Source organism: Mustela erminea, chromosome 8 (genome assembly GCF_009829155.1).
Source record: "Mustela erminea isolate mMusErm1 chromosome 8, mMusErm1.Pri, whole genome shotgun sequence".
Classification (NCBI taxonomy): domain Eukaryota; kingdom Metazoa; phylum Chordata; class Mammalia; order Carnivora; family Mustelidae; genus Mustela; species Mustela erminea.
This window is the reverse complement of record NC_045621.1, coordinates 12,816,181-12,833,504: the sequence shown is the minus strand read 5'-3', so window position 1 is coordinate 12,833,504 and position 17,324 is coordinate 12,816,181. Positions and strand designations below refer to the sequence as shown.

The window sequence follows — 17,324 nt, the reverse complement described above, 5'->3', positions numbered from 1 at the left end:
TTATTGTTTAATAGAGAGAGCGGTTCAATTTTGCGAGACAGAGTTCTGGATATTGGTCATACAACAACATAAATGTACTTAACATTATTGAATTGCACATTTAAAAACAATGACGATGGTAAATTTTATGTTGTCTTTTACCACAATTAAAAACAACAAAAAATTCGAAGGCCAAGATAATTTCCTTGAGGCTAACTGATGTTAGCAAAAGAAAACTGCCCAAAACTGCTGAGAAGAAATGTAAATCCCAGGGAAGACCGTCGTATGTGTCTCTCAAGGATCATGATCACGTTGTTAGGAAACAGACTGCAAATCTCGCCTTGTTTCCGCTGTACTCACCCTTCTACTGCCGGGCACTACAGGAACCCGAATCTTGTCCTCTGGAAAGGACAGACTACGTTAATTTGTGGAGCTCTGTGCAAGATAAAATGTGAGGCCCCTTATTCAAACATTATTAAGAATTTTAAAACCGTGACCGCTGATTATTAAAAAAGCATGGGCCGAGCGGGGATCACACAGGCTATAAGTTCAGGACAATGGCCTTGATCGAGTGGCACAGATAAGAACAGAACCATTTCACAACAATCTGGTGGTGTCCCGGAGTCCATTCAAACCAGCTAGCCAAAGCCATTGTCCGATTTTCAGAAATTCTGGAATCGAATTGATGTCATGTGAGTAACATGGAATCAGCCGTGGTGGGAACATTTACACCAAATAGTACACATCAGGGTCTGTCTCTCTCTCTTTTTTGGGGGGGGGGAGGGGTGTGGAGGGTGGAGAGAAGAGTTGGTCATTTACGTTGACCAGACACCAATGAACCTACCGGTAAGGCTTCTAACAACGGTTCCACGTTATAACAGGGGAACGTTTCTTCCTCTCCTTGGGGCAATGACACAAGTTCCTTGTCTACCACACGTGTGGGAGGAGCCTGGGAGGCTGCAAACAGAACCACAGATAGTAAGACAAAATTCAAACCTGACTAGGAGCAATCCAATAACCAAGCAGCAACAGAAATTATTTTATAGGGACCTGAAGATTTAATTTAATCTTACTGTAATTATGATACATTATTTTTATTTTATCTTATTTTATTTATGTATTGTTTTATTTTATTTATTTATTTGACAGAAAGATCACAAGTAGACAGAGAGGCAGGCAGAGAGAGAGGAGGAAGCAGGCTCCCTGCTGAGCAGAGATCCCAATATGGGGCTCGATCCCAGGACCCAGGGATCATGGCCCGAGCTAAGGCAGAGGCTTTAACCCACTGAGCCACCCAGGCACCCCAATCTTTTCAGTTCTTTAGTCCTTCATCCTCAGTGGAAGAATTAAGGCCAAGCTCTTAGGACTATACTAAAGTCAATACTGAAATATTACTTGATATCCAGGATATAGTAATAAACATATGTTTGATCTCTGGCCTATTTTTCTTGGCACAGAGCTCTTAAAACTCTTGGAATCTCTGAAGTGCTAAGTGTCTCTTGCTAATAAGAGGCTAAGGAGATGACTGGGGCTCCTGGGTAGCCTCTGGAGGGGGACAGGCGGGGTGCCAGAGGAATGAACAGGGGTCAGGGAGTTGGAACTTTCGACCCCACACTCAGACCTCAGGGAAGGCAAGCAGGGCTGAGGCTGAATTAATCATAATGGCCAATGATTTAATCAGTCATGCCTCTGCATGAGGCCTCCGTGTAAGAACCCCTACCTGAAGGGGCTTGGAGAGCTTCCAGATTGGGGAGTATGTGGAGACGCCAGGAGAGCCGGCCTGGAAGCTTTATGCTCCTTCTCTCACACCTTGCCCTATGCATTTCTTACATCTGGCTGCTGCTGAATCCAATCTTTTTAATAATAAATAATTTATGGGGCACCTGGGTGGCTCAGTGGGTTAAGCCTCTGCCTTCGGTTCAGGTCATGATCTCAGGGTCCTGGGATCGAGTCCCGCATCGGGCTCTCTGCTCAGAGGACAGCCTGCTTCCCCCTCTCTCTCTGCCTGCCTCTCTGCCTACTTGTGGTCTCTGTCAAATAAATAAATAAAAATTATTTTAAAATATTAATTAATTAATTAATATTAAAAATTAATGTTAAAATCAATTAATTAATTAATATTAAAAATTATTTTTTAAAAATTAATTCCGTAAGTATACAGTTTTCCTGAGTTCTGTGAGCTGTTCTAGCAAATGACTAAACCTGAGAAGGGGGTCATGGGAACCCTCAGTTTGTAGACAAATCAGACAGAAGCCATGGATGTTCTGGGGACACTAACTTGCGACTGTCTGAAGTCGGGGGGGTGCAGCCTTAGGGCACTGAGCCCTTAACCTAATTTAGTTAAGGTCTGTGCTAACTCTGGTTAGTGTCAGAATTGGATTAAATCACAGGACGCCCAGCTGGTGTCCGCCGAGACTTAGAGAATTGGCTTGGTATGGAAAAATCCTAGCCATCTATGTCAGAAGTGTTCCGGAAGTGTTGGTGTAAATAGTAGCAGAGGAAAACAAATTTGTTTGTAGAAAGAAAGAAAGAAAGAGATGAAAAGTGGAAAAAAGAATAACAAGTTTTTTTGTTTGTTTTCTTTCGACACCCAAAAGAGATCACACAACAGGTAGGTTGTAGAAAAGAAAAATCAAAATCCGAATTCTTCTGATATAAAGCTCAGGTCTCAAGACCCACTGAGGCATTTACTACACGAACACTAGAGTGCCTCCTCCTGAGTTCAAGGATCCAAAATCACCTGCCCACTTGTGTTGTGTATTTTGTGGGGGATACTAACTGCACGAAAATGGCAATGTGATCAGAAAAAAAAAAACAAAACCCCTCTGCATTCAGTATTCAGTGAGGATTCTAAATGTACTTTTACCATCAACTCCCCGTTTTTTTACTTCGCACTTGATAACTCTGGTTAGAAGAATCATTTTTATTCTTCCAACTCTCACTTAAATTATGCATTTATTCATTGCTTGGGTTATTTTTTGAGATTTTTATCAATTTAACAACAGGGTATTTTGTTCCTCAACTCATTTTGCATTTATAGAATTAATTTTTTTTAAGATTTTATTTTTTATTGATTTGATGGAGTGAGAGAGAGAGCGCGCGCGCACAAGTAGGGGGAGTGGGAGAAGCGGGCTTCTCAGCAGGAAACCCTATTTATAGAATTCTTAGAGAGGAGTTCCTTTCAGGTAGTTTCGTTTTTAAGCAAGGACATTTGCACAGCAGACTGACTCACTGAATTAAAATATGGGTGTGGTATAAAAGCTTCATGAATATACTCATGCAATTTTTAAAGATTTTATTTATTTAACAGAGAGAGAGAGAGAGAGAGAACAAGCAGGGGGAGCAGCAGAGGGAGAGAGAGAAGCAGGCCCCTGGCTGGGCAGGGAGCCCAATGCGGGGTTCGATCCCAGGACCCAGAGATCATGACCTGAACCGAAGGTAGATGCTTAACTGACTGAACCACCGAGGCGCCCCCTACACTCATGCAGTTTTATTTGTAGCTCTTGTTTAACAGTGGAGAAATAGGACTTGGGAAAGCACAAACACTTAGCATATTGATACACAGTAAGGCAACCAGGTTTGATTTCCACCTTCTGCTATCACCTTTAGCGATACTGCCTTTACAGGGCAAGTTTAGGAAAAAAAAACAAAAACAAAAACCAAGGGAAAAAAATTCTTCTTCTCTGATAGTAATTCTGAGACTATGAAAGTTTTTAATGACTTTCTGACAAACATATTCATAGCAACATGTTTTATTCTAGGCCAAGCATGCATTTTATAGGAATTACTTCATTTGATCCTTGAAACACCCAAGAGGTAGGTACTGTTATTATCCCCACTTTACAGATGGGCAATGTGAAAGGTTAAGAAGCGATCCACTAAGCCATTAATAAGCAGAGTCCTGGCAATCTAACTCCACAGACCTCATTCTTAAACCCTGTGCTATCCTGCATTGTTCTTTTCTGTTACTTCATTCAAAACGATTTTCTATACTCTCACCCCCATGTAAGAATGAGGAAAAGACATTTATCTAAAACTACTCTTCGCTAGAATATAAGCTCCAGGAGAGCCAGGGCTTCTCTTTATATATATTGCTAAGTCTCCAACTTCAACAACTGTGCCTAGTTCAGAGCATGCCTTTAATAAATATGTTTTGAATGAACAGATGAGGGGAAAGTTCCGGCTTTCCTAAGAGAATATGTTCAGAGTGACGAGCAAACTTGATAGAGGACCAATTAGTTTAAGAATTCCCACGGTCTTGGTCACCGGGGTGGCTCAGTCGGTTAAGCATCTGCCTTCCGCTCAGGTCATGATCCCAGGGTCCTGGGATTGCTCAACAGCAAGTTGGCCTCTCCCTCTCCCTCTATGATCTCTCTTGCTTTCACTCTCTCAAACAAGTAAATAAAATCTTTAAAAAAAAAAAAAAGAATTTCCATGGTTTTGTGTAATAAAGCAAGCAAGCGTAAGCTAGTTACCTTTCTCTCTTTTATATTTTTCTATCTTTCTCACAAGGTTAGGCACAACTCTTCTGCAGAGATCCTCCAGTAACTTCAGATTATCTTCATCTATTTGACCTTGTCTCTCCAGATATGCCAGGAAACTTAGCGAGGTCTGCAAGAGAATCAATGGAGTCACATTTACTTGCCTTTTGATGATGCATTCATTCCTTAAAGATTACCTGCATGGCCTCTAGTCACCAGATTTTGCAATGATGAATAAGGAATGGTGCTTGTCCCTGAGGAGTTCAATAGTATGGGGGGAAGAGGTATGACCAAGTAAATTATCTATATTAATAACAAATACCAAATATACATAACTCACTACATACCAGGCAGTGCTTGCTTGACCTCAAAAACAAGCCAGTAAGGCTAGATACTATATAACCCCTAGTTAATTTAATTTATTGAAAATAATTTAAAATATTTTAAAATATTTGAATTTAAAAATATTTAAATTCAATTAATTAACGTAAAATGTATTATTTGTTTCAGGGTATAAATCCCCATTTTAAAGATGAGATAACTGGGGTTCAACAACTTGTGCAATAAGTGGCAGAGCTGGTATTTGAACCCTGGCGGTATGATGTCAAAGTCTCTCTTACTGGTCCTTGGGCTACACGGCCTCTGACTCACATCTGTAAATGATACACTTAGATTAGGGTGGCGACAAAACAGAGGCACCAAAGAAACTAGGGGCAAATAGTCAGTATTTTTTTTTAAGATTTTATTTATTTGACAAACAGAGATCACAAGTAGGCAGAGAGGCAGGCAGAGAGCGGGAGAAGCAGGCTCCCTGCCAAGAAGAGAGCCCTCGATCCCAGGACCTGGGATCATGACCTGAGCCGAAGGCAGAGGTTTTAACCCACTGAGTCACCCAGGCGCCCCAAATAGTCAGTATTTTAAAAGAAAAAAAAAAAAAAACCCTTAAATGCTGCTGGAAAAAAGAACAAATTGGCTAGTATTATTTTATTTTATTTTTATTTATTTTTTGGCTAGTATTATTTTTTTTTAAAGATTTCATTTATTTATTTGACAGAAAGAGATCACAAGTAGACAGGTAGGAAGAGAGAGAGAGAGAGAGAGAGAGGGAAGCAGGCTCCCTGCTGAGCAGAGAGCCCAATGTGGGACTCGATCCCAGGACCCTGAGATCATGACCCGAGCCGAAGGCAGCAGCTTAACCTACTGAGCCACCCAGGCACCCCTGGCTAGCATTATTTTAATATTGAATTACATGTAGGGTGGAAAGCACCACAATCTTTTCAAAAAATAGGGCTTCTCAGCATATTAAGCCAGTTATGAAAACATATATACAAATGAACTCACATTAGAGCCCACAGAAAGGAGTAAGTCATCAAAAGTAAACCTCTGAACACCATCTCACTGTGTCCATGAACATCAACAGGATGGGAACTGGGAAGAGGTCTCCAGACATATGGGACCGTTGAACAGCTGAAAAGGGACTGTGTTAAGGAGCATTGAGAAGGAGGCTTGAGTACAAACCCCGAGTAAGAGCGAGGTCATGACTGGAACAGGCGGCTGGTGTGGGCCCAGGCAAACACGGACAGACACACAGTATGTGAGGAGTTTAGCATGTGTCCCATGCATCAAGGAGTGGCCGTAGTAGTTTTTAAGAATAGTAATGTGAACGCATTTGTTTTTGAGTAGAAGTCTTGAAACAGGTTGGGGGAGGAAGGGGATTAGAGAGAAAATATTGGCAGTAAGATTAAACACTCTGGCAAAGAGGGAATCCAGACCTGGTCCGAAGCCAGTGTGCTGGGAAACACAGAGGCAGCACTGGGTTTGAGAAACATTTCTGAAATAGAACTTGGTGAGTCGTGGAACTCAGTCTGAGGTGGGTGATGAAATGAAGAAAGAATCGAAAATACCACTCATTTATTCACAGTTCAAATAGGCACAAAGCAGGCTTCGCAAAGGTTTGCATGGAGGGGATTCTTGAAGGATGACTAGGTCTTCGTTGCCAACACAGAAAAAGACATTCCTTTGCCATGCTGGCAATGGAAAAGAAAAGGCAAAATAAATCACATGCGGAAATGAATGTGAAACTAAAATCCTGGTTACGAGGAGTTTTGTGTTGCCTTCAGCAAGAGGTTTCTCTGTTAGGAAGGAAGCTACTGTCACATTGAAGTGTCCTGAATCGTGACCCAGAGTTGAGTTAGCGGAGAAAGAGTATATACAAACTATCCTCTCAAGAAGTTTGGCAGTAGAGGGAACAAGGGAGACCGAGCAGTAACATAGGATGAGGAAGGGTTCAAGAGAGATTATAAATTTTTTTCAAAGATTTTTATTTTTAAGTAATCTCTACACCCAATGTGGGGCTTGAACTTACAACCCCAAGATCAAGAGTCATACGCCCTACCAAAAGAGCCAGCCAGGCGCCCCGGGCAGATTATAATTTAAGAAATTCCAGGGGCGCCTGGGTGGCTCAGTGGGTTAAGTCTCTGCCCTCAGCTCAGGTCGTGATCTCAGGGTCCTGGGATCAAGCCCTGTTTGGGGCTCTCTGCTCAGCAGGGAGCCTGCTTCCCCCCTCTCTCTCTCTCTGCCTGCCTCTCTGCCTACTTGTGATCTCTGTCAAATAAATAAATAAAATCTTAAAAAGAAAAATTCCAGAGACAAGGAGGAGAGTATGTGTCCTCCCATGCAGCCCTAGCACTACCCATTGCTTGGCCGGGAGTCAAGCAGAAGACAGAGGGGGTACAGAAGGATTCCTCCAGAACTGACCAGCTGGGCAAAAGGCTCAGAGGGGAACCACCACACAAAGTTCTGTGGTAGGTCACATGCAAATGAGCTCTTACTGAACCTTAAAACAGAAACCCTATTTTTTTTTTAAGATTTTATTTATTTATTTGCCAGAGAGAGAGAGACAGAGAGAACACAGGCAGGCAGAGTGGCAGCAGAGGCAGAGGGAGAAGCAGGCTCCCCGCCAAGCAAGGAGCCTAATGTGGGACTCGATCCCAGGACGCTGGGATCATGACCTGAGCCGAAGGCAGCCTCTTAACCAACTCAGCCACCCAGGCGTCCCAACAGAAACCCTATTTTTTTTTTTAAGATTTATTTATTTATTTATTTATTTATTTATTTATTTATTTATTTGACAGACAGAGATCACAAGTAGGCAGAGAAGCAAGCAGAGAGAGAGGAGGAAGCAGGCTCCCTGCAAGAGAGAGCCCAATGCGGGGCTCGATCCCAGGACGCTGGGATCATGACCTGAGCCGAAGGCAGAGGCTTTAACCCACTGAGCCACCCAGGCGTCCCAACAGAAACCCTATTTTTGACAGCATCCTACCAGGAGGAAGAAAAGGGACTAAGACATGATTCTAGAAGCAATGATGGGAGTTCTTAATACTGTGAAGACTGATTATGACATGTTTGGTCAATGACACCTTCTACACACACACACACACACACACACACACACACACGATCGAAAAGGACTCTGTATTTTAAGAACACCACTCCAGTGAATACTAGCAGGAAGTGCCTGAAAGCACTTGTTCCGCTGCTTTGCTAAACTCGTAGATTTGGGTGTGGTTTCCTTTACATCCAACGTTCATTTGATTACTACCCAGAGAGCAAATTTCCAGCATGTTCTGGAACGGGTGAAGGCAGCCAGATGCCTATGAATTTGTAGGAAAGTTATCAAAAGGAATCCTAGAACACCCTACAAAGGTCATTTTTCTAACTCGAGAGAGACGGTGTGCATTTAGAACCCTTCCTTTTTGACTGAGGCAAGTTCAGGCCCTCCCCACCCAGCTGCTAAGCAATTGATTTCCAGGACAAAATCTTTTGCAATTGCAGCAGCAGATAACACAGCCTCGTTAAGCCCTGGTACCAAAACTCCTCGGCGCTGCTTAGAGATGGTCCTTTCTGCACTTCAGGAACACCCAATAGAGATCAGCCTGGATTTTCTAAGGTATATAACTCAGCCACAGTTCTCACATGAAGAAATAGATCTCCTCTGGAATAAAGCTGAGATCATTTGGAGCTCAAGCAGGGTACACTTCCTGAATCTGACGTGCTATTCTCACAGTTCTATGCCACGGGGAAATACAGTGATTGTTCCTTTTACTGCTGAGCTGAACGAGAAAAGCAAAAATTGTTTGGCTACATGAGCACAGGCCTTCATTGACAAAAGCTAATATAGCAGCGGGCAAAACGTCAGAATGCTTCTGGCCACAAACCACAGATGCCAGCAAGCTAAGGTCTAAGACCCCTGGAGGAAGTGCAGGAAGAAATACACTCCCCGGTTTAGTGCAAAATCGTGGCTTGGTGTGGAGCACACCAGGAATTCCTGCCTATCTCTTCATCCTCCCCCCGCCCCCACCCGACGTGGGGAGTAAGAACTTCTGTTTATGACACACGGAGAGACTTAACTAGAGGGAGTGGTTCCGTTTATTTTTATAAACCCAGAGACTGTGGAAATTGTGAAAGACTGCTCTATTATCAGAATAACTCAGACAGCTTTTCAAACTATAGGAAATCTAATGCTGAGACATCTGGCCTCTGAATCCAGCTGCCGGTTTACAGGAAATGCACAAGACCGAGGAGCGAGCTGAACCGTACCCAGCGCACGCCATCAGCAAAACTCAGACTGCGGGAAATCCTACCCACCAGTTGTCCTGGGCTTCTTCAACAGATCGATGTTAAGAAAAGAAAGAAAGGGGCTGGAGGGAGAAGACTTAAACCCGTAGATTAAAAAACGCTCAAAAAAACTGTCCAAGACTAAACTTGACATCTAGGGCTACACAAGTAAATGATAAAACCATAAAGAAACATCAGAACGTTGCTACTATAAAAGCCAGGATAGTGGTTCTTCTAGGAGATGGGAGGGGTTGTGACTGGAATGGGGTCACTGGGGCAGGTTTCTAGACTGACTGGCAAAAATTCAAATTCTTGACTTGGGTGATGATTTCTAAGGATTCATTTCTAATGATTTCTAAGGATTCATTAATCTGTATGTTTGCTTTATTTTTTAATACTAGTGTCTTGTTGGGTTTTTCTTAAAGAACAAAATGATAAAAGGAAAAGGGAAAAAGTGTAAAAACAAAAACAGAAATATACCAGACCTCTCAGGGGCTATTTAAGGGAGAAAATCAGTAGATTCTGACAAATGGTAAGTAAGAATAAGAATGTTCGCCATGGGGGCGCCTGGGTGGCTCAGTGGGTTAAAGCCTCTGCGTTCGGCTCAGGTCGTGATCCCAGGGTCCTGGGATCCAGCCCCGCATCGGGCTCTCTGCTCGGCGGGGAGCCTGCCTCTTCCTCTCTCTCTCTGCCTGCCTCTCTGCCTACTTGTAATCTCTGTCTGTCAAATAAAATAAATAAAATCTTTTACAAAAAATTGGATTTAAATCATCATCTTTAAAAAAAAAAATGTTCACCATGGATCTCTGCACATCCCATCGAGGTGGCTTAGTTCATCCTGCTAATCTCTCCAGTCAGTCATCGTAAAAACATATAAACAGAAAGGGTTCAGGCCATTTTCTCAGAAAGAGAAAAGAAAGACTGTATCATCCCATTCGTTTATGCTTTCCATGATTTTGTAACAGATTCTACAAGCTTCTGGACCCATAATGAGTTAAGACTCAGTCCCCAACCCCACAGAACCCACAACCAACCACTGGGGGAAAAAAAAAGGAGCCTCAAGCGATGACTAATCAAAAGACACAGAGGCTAAAAACCCTGAGGGCTCAGAAGAGGCAAAAAGACCTGGAAGACTGTGAGCAAGGTAAGTAGAATGAACCTCCTCAGCTCTACAGGTCAGACATCAGGAAACATATTTAATGAATTACTTACATGGTCCTCATTTGACCTACCCTACATAAAACAGCTTCCCACTCCTCAGTGATTTTTCTACAAACCGAATTTACTTATCAATAATATAAGGAGATCTCAGGAGAATGTGATATGGGGGAGGGAGGCTATGAATGCAAGGTAGGCTCTAGAGAGGTGGGTGATATTCACATTCCTAAGTTGCGTGGGGGAGGGGTTTGAGGCTGTTCACTTAGTACTACGTTTCCTAACTTCCGTACACGTTACTTGTTTTTCAGGGTGTTATCAGATGTCACATAACTTAAAACCTAATAAACATAGCCATTGAACAGCAGAATTATTAAGTGATGTTATGGGGGGAAATTTGAAAAGTGGCTCCTTTCCCAACTTAACTAACTTGCTTGTTACAAGTTGACATTAGAATCAAAAGAAAAACATATAAAGTCCTGAGGCCTGGAAGAGAGAACTGTTGCTACTTTCTTACTCTTAAATGTGACCCCTATAGCAATATGGTTAATAGACAGCAATTATGTTATTATTAAAACTACTACTATTAGTTCAAAACACCTGTATAGCCCTCTACAAAGCACATCCTCAAACATGTCTCATTTGATTTTCACAATAACCCTACACGGGAGATAATGCAAAGTTCCTCAAAAGAACACGCAGGGTCAGGGCACCTGGGTGGCTCAGTCGGTTGGGCGGATCATGATCAGATCCCGGGGTCCCGGATCAAGCCCCACACTGGGCTCCCTGCTCAGTAGAGAGCCTGCTTCTCCCTCTTCCTCTGCTTGCTGCTCTGCCTACTTCTGTTCTCTATCTCTCTGTCAAATAAATAAATATATTAAGAAAAATCTAAAAAAAAAGAAGAAAAAGAAGAACACACAAGGCCCCTATGTAGATCATCAATGCCCCATTCCCACTCCGCCATGATTTCCCACCTCCTCACTTCCACACTTTTCTCTATGGAAAAACACAATGGGTGCCAACAGCAGTTAACCACTTATTACCTGATGACCAGGTGCCCAATTTTACCCACATCATGTTGACTAATTCTCCCAACAGTCTCAGAAGGAAAGGATGGGATTGTTGACAATATGGCACGTGAGAAAACAGAGGCTCAGAAAGCTTCCATCACTCACTTCCCGTCGCGGCATTAGAACCGGAACTAGAATCCAGACCCACCAAGCACCAAAGTCAATGTTCCCAAGCACTGTATGACACCATCTTCAGCAAATAAAATCCCTTCCTGAAAACCCCAGGACATTCCCGACACAGATTACTGCAGAGCTCCCAAATACCCGACTCTCTATGAGCCACTTACCATCTGGATTTTGGGAATCGAGTCCCTCTGAAGGAAGATCATGTTCTTTAAGTTATCTGAGCTGATGCTTTCTGACAGTTCGTAGAGCAGCTTTCTAAGACATACATCCAGAGAGACAAAACCTCAGACTTGCAGAGAACAGTACAGTAAATAAGTGCGTTTTTACAAATATTCTTTCTCACGGGAGTGATCACAGCCCATGAGTAGACAATTTGGAATCCCACTGTATAGATTCAAAACTAAAACTCTGACCTTTAAGTGGCCTGTTACATTAGGTTAACACAATAAGGGGGCATCGGGGTGGTGAAGTCCGTTTAGGCTCTGACTCTTGATTTCGGCTCAGGTCATGATCTCAGGGTCGTGAGATCCAGCCCTGCATGGGGCTCCGCACTGAGCATGGAATCTGCTTAAGATTCTCTGTCTCTGGTGCTTGGGTGGGTCAGTGGGTTGAGCCTCTGTCTTCAGCTCAGGTCATGGTCTCAGGGTCCTGGGATCGAGCCCCTCATCAGGCTCTCTGCTCAGCGGAGAGCCTGCTTCCCTTCCTCTCTCTCTGCCTGCCTCCCTGCCTACTTGTGATCTCTCTCTCTCTCTGAATAAACAAATAAAATCTAAAAAAAAATAAGATTCTCTGTCTCCCTCTCCCTTTGCCCTCCCCCTCCGCCCTTCCCCCCACGCCCATGCACGCGCATAGGCATTCTCTCTCTCTCTCCCAAAAAATAAACTAAGATTAAAAGTAAAACAAAATTTTAAAAGATAACACAATAAGCAGTAGAGGCAGGCTCAAGAATCAACTATACTGTGTTACATATCTGAAAGTTGCTAAAGAGTGGGTTTTTAAATTTCCATGAAAAAAAAATTATAACCAAATGTGGTGACAAATGTCAGATTTTCTACGGTGATCATTTCACAATACATACATATATCAAATCATGATGTTGTACACCTAAAATTATCATAATGTTATAGGTCAATTACATCTCAATTACAAGTAAAAAATCTTAACTAAATAAAAGTGTGTTATCTAAGGTCTGACCCATGATAGACCTGATGCCTGTATGTCACCCCATACAGATACAAAATACAAATAAAATACAAAAAACATGTAAATATAAAATATCTGTATTTTACTTCTCTGGGTTTCACCCAAATATGTATGAAAATTTAAACAGGACATGGCATAAATGATGTCCTTCCCTACCCCAGAGACATATCTTTTTTCATTTTGTTTATCTGGCCACAAGAACTCAGGCATTCCCTCTTCTCGAGTGCCCAGTGACTCACAGGAAGGGCTGTCTGGGAATGAGGAGGGTAAAAGAAAAAAAGCGAAGGCCGGCCGTGCGGAGGCCAGCTTCCTTTGGCAATAAGAAGCCAACCAGAGAAAGCCACTTCCAGGCCCAGAGTGGGGCTTTGAAAAGCCCCACTTCGGGGGCACCTGGGTGGCTCAGTCAGTTAAGCATCTGCTTTCAGCTCAGGTCATGATCCCAGGGTCCTCGGATGGAGCCCCCCATCAGGCTCCCTGTTCAGTGGGAAGCTGCCCTCTGCCTCTGCCTCCTGCTCCAATGCTTGTGTGCCCTCTCTCTCTCTCTCTGTCAAATAAATAAAATCTTTTTTTTTTAAAAAGTGAAAAGCCCCACTTTGAAAACCTCTCATCTCAAGAGTACCTGACCCAGAGAGATCTGGTTTAGAAGCACCGTCACCCAAGGACGGAGATAAGAAAAAGGCCCTAATTCCAGCCTCCTTTCAAAGCTCAGGGGCCTGAGTGAACACTACCTCGATGGAAACCCCCCCACCCTTTCCACCCCCGCCTCACTGTCTTGATCACAGAGGCCCTCCTCACCTGAACAGAGAGACCCTCCCTCGGGTGGGCAGCAAACTTTCCACTTGCTCCTTGGTTTGGTTGAGGTAGCGCAGCAACGATTTCTGCTTGATCAGGTAGAGGAGTTCCGCCAGGAAGAAGGAGTCTTCCTCGCTCAGCTGCTCCTCTGCCAACAGATGATCAAAGATGTCTGAGGCCGAGCTGGCCTTCTCCAGCTCCTTGTGGGAGATGCAGTCTCGGCAGAGAAACTTCAAGGCCTCCACATCTTGGCTCCCCAGCTTTGAATCAATAGTCAGAAGCTTCCCCCGGAATTTTGATTGACCATTATCATCTGAAGAAAAACTCAGACTTCGACATTGAGATGCCATGGCCAGCCTGAAGGAGACAGAGGTGGGGCAGACACGAGAGGGGAAGTATACACGGAACCCCAACTTCCCAGGCCTCCTCTGTTCCAGGCATGAGACGTTCCCCCAAGTGCTGAAAAATAAATATTCCCACGAACTCCCTTCAAAACCCAATAGCCAAAAAAATGAGCCCCACACTTGCGTGGTGACCCTTCTGGAGGTCTGGAGGGAGGTTTCTTGGGAATCTAATTTACCGTCACTTCTCCCAAATCAAAATGGCCCTGGTGAGAGTGAGTCAAAACGGAGGATGACAAAGCACAATGTCTCCCGGTTAGAACTCTTCACTCATTCCCACCAAAAGGCAGAAACAGCGCTTCGACTCATGCCTTTCATTTTAGAAATCAAGCAGTCTGGGGGGTTATAACTCAGAAGTGTCCATTAATCTAAGAACAACCACAATGGGACAGGTCCATATAGCACAAAAAGAGAAGCCACAATCCTAGACCCCAAAAGAAAGGGTGGTTTTAGTTAAGAGTTGCTCAAAACAACGAAGGAAGTCACAAATCACTAAATGAGTATTTCCACCTGTTCAGTTCATAAAGTTCATATGGTATTTTCTACACTCAGAGGAGGAATGAACTAATAAAATTTTTCACTGTAATATTATTCGTTCTATAAGGCTTCAAGGCATATATTCTCTTTGCAAGACTTGGCTACTTAGAAACAAGAGACCACTTTCCAAAGGAAAGAGAACATAACAAAAAAACAACATCAGTAACAAAGAGCAGCTATTTCTAGGTGGTATAAACACAAACACTCTAAATTCTCTTTTTGTCTCCTGAGTTTTCCAGATTTTATGCAACGAACACGTTACTTTTATTGCTAGAAAAATTAAACAGAGGAGCGTCTGGCTGGCTCAGTAGGTAGAGCATATGACTTGATCTCAGGGTTGTGAGCCTAAGTGCCATACTGGGTGTGCTGCTTACTTAGAGAAAGACGGAGGCGGAGATGGAGAAGAAAACAGAAAATGGTGTGGGTTTTTTTTTTTTTAAGATTTATTTGAAATCTTTTTTTTTTTTTTTTTTTTGAAAGAGAGGGTGAGAGAGGGAACACAAGCAGGGGGAGTGGGTGAGGGAGAAGCAGGCTTCCCGCTAAGCGGGGAGTGGGAAGTGGGACTCGATCTCAAGACCCCGGGATCATGACTGAGCCTAAGGCAAACGCTTAACGACTGACTCACCCAGGCGCCCCGGAAAAGGTATTTTCAATGTGATCATCCATGGGGTCTTCCCTTCTAGGAGTAGCCTGTGATACCAGAAACCCAACCAATGGCCTCTCGGAGACGGCTTCCTAAGGTATTCTAAGGTATCACACGCTCGCCCTGCAGTTTCCCCCAAATTCCAACCTCCCGTCGGCTAGACTTTGTCTAACTGGAAGTGGCCAGACTTTGTCTGCATTTATGGACTAGCAAATTCCCGCCCATAAAAGTCTGTGTTAGAGCTTTCCTAGGGCTTTTTAAACCGTCATTTTCCCCGGCACAGCTAGTAAATGCAGGCAGCGATCGTGCCATCGGCCACGGGAGGTTCTGCAAATGTCTGTGACTAAGGCAAGGACCGAGGCTAGAGTGCAAGACCTCCGCAGGGGAAAGGTGCTGATCGCATACCTTCAGGTCCAACTCCCTTGATCCTCTGGAAGTAAATGGTTCCGGGGGAAATTGCCTGAAAATAAAGTTTTTAAAAAATTAGAATCTTCTGCGTAATCCAAGTTCCAGGGAAGTTGTCACTTGCGCGGGAAGAGAACTCAGGACTTGCTGCCTCTGCAAGCGAAAAGTGGATGGTGGGGTTCGGCAGCTTTGTAACATACTTCCTGCCTACGTCACCGCTGCCCGGCCGCCTTCCCCCCCACCCCCTCCCGGTGTAGACGAACCCTGGCAGACAGCGCCTCCTAGAGGCAAGAGCCCCGACTTTCCACGATTGGGCTGCTCGGGACTTTCCCAGGTTATACCGAGGGCTCCTGCAAACGAACTTTTGAAAGGCCCTAAGAGTTCTAGGCATTCCCTTGGATCACTGAGGTTGATGAATCAAACAAAGAAAGAAAGAAAAAGAGAGAGAGAGAGAAAGAGAAAGAGAAAGAGAAAGAAAGAAGGAAAGAAGGAAGAGAGAAGGAAAGAAAGAAGAAAGAAAACAAGAAAGAGAGAAAGAAAGAAAAGGAAGGGAAGAAGGAAGAAAAAAAAAGGAGAGAGAGTTTATTTTCCTAACCATCTCCTTCCCCAAACTCACTTAACCTTTAAAAATAAAACCCAAAAAGCTCAGGAAATAACTCTTTCTCAGCTATCTTAACTCTTTCTCAAAAAATTGTATGTGCAAATACAATTTTAAGACAGAGAAAACGGAGGTAGAGCTGGACTTTAGGCCCATTTGGAGATATCTGCAAGGGACTCATTAGCAGACAAAACTGATGAAGTCTTTGGCCTCACAGCAGATTCAGTGCAGCAGGAAAGAGACTTTGAGGACATTATTTCTAAGAATAAAAACAATACCTCATACTTACATGGCAACTACCATGTGTGAAGCACCATTTTTTTCACTTAATCATTCCAAGTCTCTAAGATACATATTATCAGCATGACCCCTCTTGTAAAATGTGAAAACTAAGACACAGAAAGCTTAAGTAATTTGTCCAAGATCACATGGTGAACTAATGGGAAAGCCAAAATTTAAACCAGCAAATCTAGCTCTAAGTCACTACAGTATAATTCAGCTAATTCAAATGCACAGGGATCTGAGAAGAAGTACAGAATCTTAGATATTTTATCTCTGAAAAAAGTGATTTATGATGTTTTATTAACAAATACATTGAGTCCCATTTTCACATCCTTGGCATCATCCAGAGAACTTCTATGTTTAAGAAAGACAAGCTCTATCACTCAGCCATAAAAATGAATGAAATCGGGGGTGCCTGGGTGGCTCAGACAGTTAAGCGTCTGCCATTGGCTCAGGTAATGATCTCAGGGTTCTGGGATCGAGCCCCACACTGGGCTCCTTGCTCAGCAGGAAGCCTGCTTCTCCCTCTCCCTCGGCTGCTCCCCCTGCTAATGTGCTCTCACTTTGTCAAATAAATAAATAAATAATCTTTAAAAGAAATGAGTGAAATCTTGCCATTTGTGAAAACATGGATGGACCTAAAGGGTATCATGCTAAACAAAATAAATCAGATAGAGAAAGATATATATCATTTGATTTCACTTATATGTGGAATCTAAAAAACAAAACAAATGAACAAACAAAACAGTAACAGACTCATAAATATAGGAAACTGTTGGTGACTAGAGTGCGGGTTGGGGGACACCTAAAATAGGTGAAGGGTACTAAGAGATACAAACTTGCAGTTATAAAATAGATAAGTGATGGGAATGAAACATGTAGTGGAGGAAATATAGTCAGTAATTTTGTAATCATTCTGTATGGTGACATGGTAACTAGACTTAACATGGGATCATTTCATAATGTACAAAGGTATCCAGTCACTATCAGGTACACCTGAAACTAATCAGATATTGTATGTCAATATCTTTTTTC

At 43.1% G+C, this 17,324-nt stretch overlaps 1 protein-coding gene across 2 annotated transcripts in view; it reads right to left on the bottom strand.

Annotated features, from left to right (window-relative positions):
- The window catches only part of CASP10 (caspase 10), a 31,278-nt gene extending 15,672 nt beyond the window's left edge, over positions 1–15,606 (bottom strand). The window contains exons 1-5 of one of the 2 annotated variants that reach the window (XM_032354420.1): positions 15,410–15,606; positions 13,427–13,780; positions 11,590–11,683; positions 4,455–4,590; positions 824–936 (exon numbers count right to left, since the gene is read on the bottom strand). In XM_032354420.1, coding sequence (XP_032210311.1) covers positions 824–936; positions 4,455–4,590; positions 11,590–11,683; positions 13,427–13,773 — 690 coding nt within the window. In that variant the 5' untranslated portion in view covers positions 13,774–13,780; positions 15,410–15,606. The remainder of the gene's footprint in view (positions 1–823; positions 937–4,454; positions 4,591–11,589; positions 11,684–13,426; positions 13,781–15,409) is intronic. The other variant, XM_032354421.1, reaches the window with a different exon arrangement.
- Positions 15,607–17,324: the final 1,718 nt, after the last annotated feature.